The sequence below is a fragment of the Oncorhynchus mykiss genome, chromosome 26, assembly GCF_013265735.2.
Source record: "Oncorhynchus mykiss isolate Arlee chromosome 26, USDA_OmykA_1.1, whole genome shotgun sequence".
NCBI lineage: Eukaryota > Metazoa > Chordata > Actinopteri > Salmoniformes > Salmonidae > Oncorhynchus > Oncorhynchus mykiss.
The window spans coordinates 5,658,544-5,670,778 of NC_048590.1; the positions used below are offsets into that span (position 1 = coordinate 5,658,544).

The 12,235-nt window shown below is 43.7% G+C and overlaps 1 protein-coding gene across 2 annotated transcripts in view; it reads right to left on the minus strand.

The window, feature by feature from the left end:
* Positions 1 to 4,032: 4,032 nt before the first annotated feature.
* The window catches only part of usp8 (ubiquitin specific peptidase 8), a 34,684-nt gene continuing 26,481 nt past the window's right edge, over positions 4,033 to 12,235 (minus strand). For both annotated transcript variants that reach the window (XM_036964484.1, XM_036964485.1), the window contains 3 exons: positions 9,562 to 9,704; positions 9,317 to 9,449; positions 4,033 to 5,547 (listed from right to left, as the gene is read on the minus strand). In XM_036964484.1, the coding sequence (XP_036820379.1) occupies positions 5,389 to 5,547; positions 9,317 to 9,449; positions 9,562 to 9,704 (435 nt within the window). In that variant the 3' untranslated portion in view covers positions 4,033 to 5,388. The remainder of the gene's footprint in view (positions 5,548 to 9,316; positions 9,450 to 9,561; positions 9,705 to 12,235) is intronic.

Sequence of the window (12,235 nt, forward strand, 5' to 3'; positions counted from 1 at the left end):
TCCCTAAAACAACGCAGAGAGTTCATCTGAAGGCCGAACTCCCTAAAACAACGCAGAGAGTTCATCTGAAGACCGAACTCCCTAAAACAACGCAGAGAGTTCATCTGAAGACCGAACTCCCTAAAACAACGCAGAGAGTTCATCTGAAGACCGAACTCCCTAAAACAACGCAGAGAGTTCATCTGAAGACCGAACTCCCTAAAACAACGCAGAGAGTTCATCTGAAGACCGAACTCCCTAAACAACGCAGAGAGTTCATCTGAAGACCGAACTCCCTAAAACAACGCAGAGAGTTCATCTGAAGACCGGGGGGGCCAAAAAGCAGTACACTGTGAAAGGAAGTGTTTTTAACGAAACCTCTCCTCTTAGGGCACACCAAAAACATCTCAACACCTCACCAGGAGAAGGCCCGAGTCTCAAATGATTCCCTATTCCCTATAAAAAAAAGCGCACTTCTTTTTTTTTTTAAACCCAGGGCCCTGTCAAAAGGTGTGCTCTTTAATAGGGGATAGGGTGCTATTTTGGGATACACACTAAGTATGTAGTTTAGAATACTCCTTTATCAAATAGTTAAGTCATCAATCACGCCAGCTGCTTCTCTCAAAAAGGAGAAAATAAAAGGATCATTGGTGAGTTTAAATAGAAGAGGAGAATCCCCCTCGGCACCATGTACAATGTGTTTAGTGTTTCATGTGTAACATCCGTAGAAAGCTGTTAATATTACAGTATGTACAGATAAGTCACTCTACCTAACTAAACGTCCATATACAATGCATTCGGAAAGTACTCAGACCCCTTTCCTCATTCCACATGGTCACAGTACAGCCTTATTCTAAAATGTATTGAAATTAAAACAGCAATCTACACACAATACTGTTAAGGGATTTTTTTTATCAATAATGACTAAATGATGTATACATTACAAATCAGAACTATAACTAACCAGAATACTACTATGTTACTGTATGGATGTATGAATCTTATTATAATATACTGAGTGTAATTATATTCAAGAATTAGAACAAAGACTGTCTGTTCCTTGGTAGAAACTAATGAAGTTATCGTCAGACTGGCTAGAATGCTTATCTACACAGGGAGCGGAGAGACCTTGGGCTGGTAGTAGATTACCTAACAGGTGGTGGACGATGTGGGAAGGCTTGTGAACTATACTGCCATTGTATCGGAGTGGAGGAGGCACAGTTTAAAACCTATGACGTCATTATTTAGTTTATAACCTGTTGTAAATTGAACCATGATCAGTACTCTCGAGAATAAACGCTATTGATTGATTTTGAGACGGGCCTCTGTCCATTTTATGCAAATAAGTATCTTTCAAATTCTTAAGAATGGGCTGAGTGTTTAATTTGAATTGGTTAATAAACATATAGGAATCTAATTCCTTTAACAAATACGCTATTAGAACAAAGCAAAAACAGTTTTAGACATTTTGGCAAATTTATTACAAAAAAAAACAAAAAACAGAAATAGTTTATTTAGGGGACCAAGAACCCGATGGTCACTGAGCTCTGGAGATCCTCTGTGGAGATGGGAGAACCTTCCAGAAGGACAACCATCTCTGTAGCACACCACCAATCAGGCCTTTATGGTAGGGTGGCCAGACGGAAGCCACTCCTCAGTAAAAGACACGACAGTCCTCTTGGAGTTTGCCAACAGACACCTAAAGACTCTCAGACCATGAGAAACAAGATTATCTGGTTTGATGAAACCACGATTGAAGTCTTTGGCCTGAATGCCAAGCGTCACGTCTGGACGAAACCTGGCACAATCCTGGTGGTGGCAGCATCATGCTGAGGGGATGTTTTTCAGCAGCAGGGACTGGGAGACTAGTCAGGATCAATGCAAACATGAACGTGGCAAAGTACAGAGAGATCCTTAATGAAAACCTGTTCCAGAGCAGTCAGGACCTCAGACTGGGGCAAAGGTTCACCTTCCAACAGGACAACGACGACCCTAAGTACACAGCGTAGACAACGCAGTAGTGGCATTCGGACAAGTCTCTAAATGTCCTTGAGTGGCCCAGCCAGAGCCCGGACTTGAATCTGATTGAACATCTCTGGAGAGACCTGAAAATAGCTGTGCAGCAACGCTCCCCACCCAACCTGACAGAACCTGAGAGGAGAAGAATGGGAGAAACTCCCCAAATACAGGTGTGCCAAGCTTGTAGCGTTATACCCAAGAAGACTCGAGGCTGTAATCGCTGCCAAAGGTGCTTCAACTATTTACTGAGTAAAGGGTCTGAAAACTTATGTAAATACTTATTTATTTTGAATAAATTAGCAAACATGCATAAAAACCTGTTTTTGCTTTGTCATTATGGGGTATTGTGTGTAGATTAATGAGGAGAAAAAACAATTCAATACATTTGCTGTAACGTAATAAAATGTGGAAAAAGTCAAGGGGTCTGAAAACTTTCCGAAGGCCGTGTACGTCACACTAAACGTCCCTGTACGTCTTCCTAACTAAACGTCCCTAAACGTCTTCCTAACTAAACGTCCCTAAACGTCAGTCTTCCTAACTAAACGTCCCTAAACGTCTTCCTAACTACACGTCCCTAAACGTCTTCCTAACTAAACGTCCCTAAACGTCCGTCTTCCTAACTAAACGTCCCTAAACGTCCGTCTTCCTAACTAAACGTCCCTAAACGTCTTCCTAACTAAACGTCCCTAAACGTCTTCCTAACTAAACGTCCCTATACGTCAGTCTTCCTAACTAAACGTCAGTCTTCCTAACTAAACGTTAGTCTTCCTAACTAAACGTCCCTAAACGTCTTCCTAACTAAACGTCCCTATACGTCAGTCTTCCTAACTAAACGTCAGTCTTCCTAACTAAACGTCCCTATACGTCAGTCTTCCTAACTAAACGTCCCTAAACGTCAGTCTCCCTAACTAAACGTCCCTAAACGTCAGTCTCCCTAACTAAACGTCCCTATACGTCAGTCTCCCTAACTAAACGTCCCTATACGTCAGTCTCCCTAACTAAACGTCCCTATACGTGAGTCTCCCTAACTAAACGTCCCTATACATCAGTCTTCCTAACTAAATGTCAGTCTCCCTAACTAAACGTCCCTGTACGTCAGTCTCCCTAACTAAACGTCCCTGTACGTCAGTCTCCAACTAAACGTCCCTATACGTCAGTCTCCCTAACTAAACGTCCCTATACGTCAGTCTTCCTAACTAAACGTCAGTCTCCCTAACTAAACGTCAGTCTCCCTAACTAAACGTCCCTATACGTCAGTCACCTTAACTAAACGTCAGTCTTCCTAACTAAACGTCCCTGTACGTCAGTCTCCCTAACTAAACGTCCCTATACGTCAGTCTCCCTAACTAAACGTCCCTATACGTCAGTCTCCCTAACTAAACGTCCCTATATGTCAGTCTCCCTAACTAAACGACCCTATACGTCAGTCTCCCTAACTAAACGACCCTATACGTAAGTCTCCCTAACTAAACGTCCCTATACGTCAGTCTCCTTAACTAAACGTCAGTCTCCCTAACTAAACGTCCCTATACGTCAGTCTCCCTAACTAAACGTCCATATACGTCAGTCTTCCTAACTAAACGTCCCTATATGTCAGTCTCCCTAACTAAACGTCCCTATACGTCAGTCTCCCTTACTAAACGTCCCTATACGTCAGTCTTCCTAACTAAACGTCAGTCTCCCTAACTAAACGTCAGTCTCCCTAACTAAACGTCCCTATACGTCAGTCTTCCTAACTAAACGTCAGTCTCCCTAACTAAATGTCCCTATATGTCAGTCTCTCTAAATAAACGTCCCTATACGTCAGTCTTCCTAACTAAACGTCAGTCTCCCTAACTAAACGTCCCTGTAGTCTTCACTAGAAGATTCACAGTACATGGAAGCTTAAATAAGGTCTGTGTATAAGGTCTGTGTATAAGGTCTGTGTATACTAACAAAAGTCTGTCCACGCCACACAGACTCAACTGAAACCCAGAACTAGCAGAATGACAACGTTGCTGTGTTAAGAACAGGGGTTTAAGCTGAGGTGATTAGAACAGGGAACCCTCTCCCTGCTCTCTGGTTTAATATGAATAGACGTTGTGTTTTAACAGGGATCCCTCTCCCTGCTCTCTAGTTTAATATGAATAGACGTTGTGTTTTAACAGGGATCCCTCTCCCTGCTCTCTGGTTTAATATGAATAGACGTTGTGTTTTAACAGGGAACCCTCTCCCTGCTCTCTGGTTTAATATGAATAGACGTTGTGTGTTAACAGGGAACCCTCTCCCTGCTCTCTGGTTTAATATGAATAGACGTTGTGTTTTAACAGGGATCCCTCTCCCTGCTCTCTGGTTTAATATGAATAGACGTTGTGTTTTAACAGGGAACCCTCTCCCTGCTCTCTAGTTTAATATGAATAGACGTTGTGTTTTAACAGGGATCCCTCTCCCTGCTCTCTGGTTTAATATGAATAGACGTTGTGTTTTAACAGGGAACCCTCTCCCTGCTCTCTGGTTTAATATGAATAGACGTTGTGTTTTAACAGCTGTTGAGTCCTCTATGAGTTGAAGCATCGGAGTGCCTGCGTCTCTCCCTTTCCTGCACACACCCAGTCACTAACCCACCCTTCCACCACACTCTACAGTGTGTCCCTGTCTTTCCACACATCCACATTTCAACCTGTCAGTTCAGTCTACCAAAACCACCAAACCTAGCCAGTTCAGTTATCCAAAACCTACAAACCTTGCATGGCCATACTTGTGAACTTCTGCTTAGACCATGATTTTCCTCCTTAAAAATAAATCACTTTCACAATGTATGAATAACAAACATGTTATAATATAATCCTCCTACGTTTGTAATTTGGAAAGTACATGGATGTTAAATGGATAAGAAACAACACAGAACTTCATCATATATGCGAAAACCGTCATTTTTCTATGATGCCACTTGCCTAGTCAAGGAAGCATCATGCAAAACAATATATTGGGGAAACTCCACTTAGACCATGGGTAACAAATTAAACCAATCAGTTGGAAGCAAATTTACCTAATGAACAAATGTGATGGTGGATGGTGGCTCTAAGTTATCTGATAGGTTGATTTGTTTATTCGGATATAATCATCTACTTAGCTGGCCTTCCTCAGCGTGGTGGCTAATTAGCGTTGTGGCTAATTTGGCCAGAGAGAAACAGCTAGCAGCCATTTTAGACTAATGGTTTAAACCATGCTCTAAGCAAAAGTTCACAAGTATGGCCCCTGGCAGTTCAGTTCAGTTAACAAAAACATCGCCAGTTCAGTTCCTTTCTCCCACCAGCAGAGGAAGCTGAGTCAAAGCAGCTTGCATGTTAGCTAGCCTTTATGTAGCCTTTATGTAGCCTCATAGCTCCTAGCAGTGTTGCAGCTCTGCCCTCACAGAGAGGAGAAGAAGAAGATGTACGCTGCGGAGGACTTGACGGTGGAGGTGGAGATTTCGGAGACCTCGTGGTCGTCAAACTTGTACCAGCGCTGTTTCATGGCGTTCTTACAGTAGGCTGTGTAGTGACCCCCATCCAGACCGCCATAATGGTTCTGTTACAGAGGGGAAGGACACAGGGTTAACGTCCTGTTTATCCACACACACACACACACACACACACTCAAGTTTGTACATACACACACAGTCAAGTTTGGACACACCTCCTGAGTCGAGGGTTTTTATTTATGTTTACTATGTGCTACATTGTAGAATAATAGTGAAGACATCAAAACTATGAAATAACACACATGGAATCATGTAGTAACCAAAAAAAAAGTGTTAAACAAACCACAATATATTTTATATTTGATATTCTTCAAAGTAGCCACCCTTTGCCTTGATAACAGCTTTGCACAGTCTTCGCATTCTCTCAACCAGCTTCATGAGGTAGTCACCTGGAATGCATTTCAATTAACAGGTGTGCCTTGTTAAAAGTTAATTTGTGGAATTTCTTTCCTTCTTAATGCGTTTGAGCCAAACAGTTGTGTTGTGACAAGTTAGGGGTGGTATACAGAAGGTAGCTCTAATTGGTAAAAGACCCAAGTCCACAATATGGCAAGAACAGTAAGCAAAGAGAAACGACAGTCCAGCATTACTTTAAGACATGAAGGTCAGTCGATACGGCAAATTTCAAGAACTTTGACAGTTTCTTCAAGTGCAGTCGCAAAAACCCTCAAGCGCTGTGATGAAACTGTCTCTCATGAGGACCGCCACAGGAAAGGAAGACCCAGAGTTCATTAGAGTTACCAGCCTCAGATTGCAGCCCAAATAAATGCTTCACAGAGTTCAAGTAACAGACATCTCAACATCAACTGTTCAGAGGAGACTGCGTGAATCAAGCCTTCATGGCTTTGCCGCAAAGAAACCACTACTAAAGGACACCAATGAGAGACTTGCTTGGGCCAAGAAACACGAGCAATGGATATTAGACCCGTGGATATCTGTCCTTTGGTCTGATGGGTAGAAATGTGAGATTTTTGGTTCCAACCGCCATGTCTTTGTGAGACGCAGAGTAGGTGAACGGATGATCTCCACATGTGTGGTTTCCATCGTGAAGCATGGAGGATGAGGTGTGATGGTGCTTTGCTGGTGACACCGAGTGATTTATTTAGAATTCAAAGCACACTTAACCAGCATGTCAACCACGTCATTCTGCAGTGATACGCCATCCCATCTGATTTGCGCTTAGTGGGACTATCATTTGATGTTCAACAGGACAATGATCCAACACACCTCCAGGCTGTGTAAGGGCTATTTGACCAAGAAGGAGAGTGATGGTGCTGCATCAGATGACCTGGCCTCCACCCAATTGAGATGGTTTGGGATGAGTTGGATCGCAGAGTGAAGGAAAAGCAGCCAACAAGTGCTCAGCATATGTGGGAACTCCTTCCAGACTGTTGGAAAATCATTCCTCATGAAGCTGGTTGAGAGAATGTAAAGAGTGTGCAAAGCTGTCATCAAGGTAAAGGGTGGCTACTTTGAAGAATCTCAAATGTATTTTGATTTGTTTAACACTTTTTTTGGTTACTACATGATTCCATATGTGTTATTTCATAGTTTTGATGTCTTCACTATTATTCTACAATGTAGAAAATAGTAAAAAATAAAGAAAAACCCTTGAATGAGTAGATGTGTCCAAACTTTTGACTGGTACTGTATATACACAGACATACACAAATACATACAAAACATTGAGATAATAAATCTGATAACTCCTTCAGACCTCCTTCAGACCTGGCGAAGGACAACTCCTTCAGACCTGGCGAAGAACAACTCCTTCAGACCTGGCGAAGGACAACTCCTTCAGACCTGGCGAAGGACAACTCCTTCAGACCTGGCGAAGGACAACTCCTTCAGACCTGGCGAAGGACAACTCCTTCAGACCTGGCGAAGGACAACTCCTTCAGACCTGGCGAAGGACAACTCCTTCAGACCTGGCGAAGGACAACTCCTTCAGACCTGGCGAAGGACAACTCCTTCAGACCTGGCGAAGGACAACTCCTTCAGACCTGGCGAAGGACAACTCCTTCAGACCTGGCGAAGGACAACTCCTTCAGACCTGGCGAAGGACAACTCCTTCAGACCTGGCGAAGTACAACTCCTTCAGACCTGGCGAAGTACAACTCCTTCAGACCTGGCGAAGGACAACTCCTTCAGACCTGGCGAAGTACAACTCCTTCAGACCTGGCGAAGTACAACTCCTTCAGACCTGGCGAAGTACAACTCCTTCAGACCTGGTGAAGTACAACTCCTTCAGACCTGGTGAAGTACAACTCCTTCAGACCTGGTGAAGTACATGTCCAATCCTTTCAAAGTTTGGAGTTTGGGGACTTTTTCCATTGGATCCATTGTAATAAGTCAAGCACTGATGAATTATGGGTCATTAATATACACGACATGATCAAAAGTATGTGGACATCTGCTCTTCAAACATCTCATTACAAAATCATAGGGGTTCATATGGAGTTGGTCCCCCCTTTTGCTGCTATAACAGCCTCCACTCTTCCGGGAAGACTTTCCACTAGATGTTGGAACATTCCTGCGGGGGACTTGCTTCCATTCAACCTCGATAGCATTAGTGAGGTTGTGCGCTGTTGGGAGATTAGGCCTGGCTCGCAGTAGGCGTTCCAATTCATCCCAAAGGTGTTCGATGAGGTTGAGGTCAGGGCTCTGTGCAGGCCAGTCAAGAACTTCCACACGGATCTTGACAAAACATTTCTGTATGATCCTCACTTTGTGCAAGGGGGCATTGTCATGCTGAAACAGGAAAGGGCCTTCCCCAAACTGTTGCCAAAAAGTTGGAAGCACAGTCTCTAGTCTAGAAAGTCATTGTATGCTGTAGCGTTAAGATTTCCCTTCACTGGAACTAAGGGGCCTGAACCATGAAAAACAGCCACAGACCATTATTTCTCCTACACCAAACTTTACAGTTGGCACCATGCATTCGGGCAGGTAGGGTTCCCCTGGCATCCACCAAACCCAGATTCGACCGTCGGACTGCCAGATGGTGAAGCGTGAGTCATCACCCCAGAGAATGTATTTCCACTGCTCCAGAGTCCATTGGCGGCGAGCTTTTACACCCCTCCAGACGACGCTTGGCATTGCGCATGGTGATCTTAGACTTGTGTGCGGCTGCTCGGCCATGGAAACCCATTTCATGAAGCTCCTGACGAACAGTTATTGTGCCGACGTTGCTTCCAGAGGCAGTTTGGAACTTGGTAGTGAGTGTTGCAACCGAGAACAGACGATTTTTACTCGCTTCAGCACTTGGTGGTCCCATTCTGTGAGCTTGTGGCCTACCACTTCACAGCTGAGCCGTTGTTTCTCCTAGACGTTTCCACTTCACAATAACAGCACTTACAGTTGGACCGGGACAGCTCTATTAGGGCAGAGATTTGACGAACTGACTTGTTGGAAAGTTGGCATCCTATGACGGTGCCACGTTGAAAGTCACTGACCTCTTCAGGATGGCCAGTCTACCGCCAATGTTTGTCTGTGGAGATTGCGTGGCTGTGTACCCGATTTTATACACCCGTCATCAATGAGTGTGGCTGAAATAGCAGAATCCACCAATTTGAAGGGGTGTTCACGTACTTTAGTATATATAGCGCATGTAATTTACCCAAAAGGCTTTTATCCAAAGCGACAGTAGTTGATGGGGGGGGGGGGCATACATTTTGGTATGAGTGGCCACTGGGGGAATGGAACCCCCTGTCGTTGAAAAGACCCCATGCTCTACCAACCGAGCCGCACGGGACCAGAAGACGGCACAGTAAAGTATTTGACCCGCGGGGTCTCCAGGCGGGTGCTAACAGTACTCACAGACACTCCAAACAGGTTGTATCTCTTGAGGCCGAGTCTGGGTCCGATGACATACTGACTGAGGTCCAGGTTCTCCAGAGGGAAGTCTACTGTCGTCTGCAGCTTCTGTTTCCAACGGCCCTCGTACGAGAACCTACAACAGACGGCAGTACTGGGGTTAATACACGTTGTTATCGGTGTGTGTGTGTGTGTGTCTTGGTCATCATGTGTCATTTCAAATGCACACGGGTGTCGTCAGTAGGTACCGTTTAAGGTGAACCAGTATGATGGGCGGGACCTTCCAGATCTCCAGTTTCTTGACGGAGTCTCTGAGAGCTTTACAGTGTCGACAGAACACCTTGTTCTGGTCGGTCATCTTCTCCTCCTTAGAAAACAGCTTCAGACAGTCCTGGAACACACAGTAAGACATGGTTAGATTAGACAGCTTCAGACAGTAGGACATGGTTAGATTAGACAGCTTCAGACAGTAAGACATGGTTAGATTAGACAGCTTCAGACAGTAAGACATGGTTAGATTAGACAGCTTCAGGACAGTCCTGGAACACACAGTAAAACATGGTTAGATTAGACAGCTTCAGACAGTAAAACATGGTTAGATTAGACAGCTTCAGACAGTAAAACATGGTTAGATTAGACAGCTTCAGGACAGTAGGACATGGTTAGATTAGACAGCTTCAGGACAGTAGGACATGTTTAGATTAGACAGCTTCAGGACAGTAGGACATGGTTAGATTAGACAGCTTCAAACAGTAGGACATGGCTAGATTAGACAGCTTCAGACAGTAGGACATGGTCAGATTAGACAGCTTCAGGACAGTAGGACATGGTTAGATTAGACAGCTTCAGGACAGTAGGACATGGTCAGATTAGACAGCTTCAGGACAGTAGGACATGGTTAGATTAGACAGCTTCAGGACAGTAGGACATGGTTAGATTAGACAGCTTCAGGACAGTAGGACATGGTTAGATTAGACAGCTTCAGGACAGTAGGACATGGTTAGATTATACAGCTTCAGGACAGTAGGACATGTTTAGATTAGACAGCTTCAGGACAGTAGGACATGGTTAGATTAGACAGCTTCAGGACAGTAGGACATGTTTAGATTAGACAGCTTCAGGACAGTAGGACATGGTCAGATTAGACAGCTTCAGGACAGTAGGACATGGTGAGATTAGACAGCTTCAGACAGTTGGACATGGTTAGATTAGACAGCTTCAGGACAGTAGGACATGGTTAGATTAGACAGCTTCAGGACAGTAGGACATGGTTAGATTAGACAGCTTCAGGACAGTAGGACATGGTTAGATTAGACAGCTTCAGGACAGTAGGACATGGTTAGATTAGACAGCTTCAGGACAGTAGGACATGGTTAGATTAGACAGCTTCAGGACAGTAGGACATGGTTAGATTAGACAGCTTCAGGACAGTAGGACATGGTTAGATTAGACAGCTTCAGGACAGTAGGACATGTTTAGATTAGACAGCTTCAGGACAGTAGGACATGGTTAGATTAGACAGCTTCAGGACAGTAGGACATGTTTAGATTAGACAGCTTCAGGACAGTAGGACATGGTCAGATTAGACAGCTTCAGGACAGTAGGACATGGTGAGATTAGACAGCTTCAGACAGTTGGACATGGTTAGATTAGACAGCTTCAGGACAGTAGGACATGGTTAGATTAGACAGCTTCAGGACAGTAGGACATGGTTAGATTAGACAGCTTCAGGACAGTAGGACATGGTTAGATTAGACAGCTTCAGGACAGTAGGACATGGTTAGATTAGACAGCTTCAGGACAGTAGGACATGGTTAGATTAGACAGCTTCAGGACAGTAGGACATGGTTAGATTAGACAGCTTCAGGACAGTAGGACAAGTCTTCTTGTTTTTCAATCAACCAACAAAACACATTCCACATTCACAGATGTGACAGGCTTAAAAAAAAAAAAAAGTTAAAATATATAATAATAATAATAAAAGAAATACAATTAAAATAAAATATTAAAAAAAATAATAATATATATATTTTTATATTAATAAAAAGGAGCTGAAGTGCCACAGCGTTTTGACGTTTGTCCCTCTGTGCTGCTTTCTGACTTGTAGGAAGATTAGAACCCAGTTCATTTCACCATCAGGGTAAAGCCCTGGTTATTCTGCATCTTTCTGACTTGTAGGAAGATTAGAACCCAGTTCATTTCACCATCAGGGTAAAGCCCTGGTTATTCTGCATCTTTCTGACTTGTAGGAAGATTAGAACCCAGTTCATTTCACCATCAGGGTAAAGCCCTGGTTATTCTGCATCTTTCTGACTTGTAGGAAGATTAGAACCCAGTTCATTTCACCATCAGGGTAAGCCCTGGTTATTCTGCATCTTTCTGACTTGTAGGAAGATTAGAACCCAGTTCATTTCACCATCAGGGTAAGCCCTGGTTATTCTGCATCTTTCTGACTTGTAGGAAGATTAGAACCCAGTTCATTTCACCATCAGGGTAAAGCCCTGGTTATTCTGCATCTTTCTGACTTGTAGGAAGATTAGAACCCAGTTCATTTCACCATCAGGGTAAGCCCTGGTTATTCTGCATCTTTCTGACTTGTAGGAAGATTAGAACCCAGTTCATTTCACCATCAGGGTAAAGCCCTGGTTATTCTGCATCTTTCTGACTTGTAGGAAGATTAGAACCCAGTTCATTTCACCATCAGGGTAAGCCCTGGTTATTCTGCATCTTTCTGACTTGTAGGAAGATTAGAACCCAGTTCATTTCACCATCAGGGTAAGCCCTGGTTATTCTGCATCTTTCTGACTTGTAGGAAGATTAGAACCCAGTTCATTTCACCATCAGGGTAAGCCCTGGTTATTCTGCATCTTTCTGACTTGTAGGAAGATTAGAACCCAGTTCATTTCACCATCAGGGTAAGCC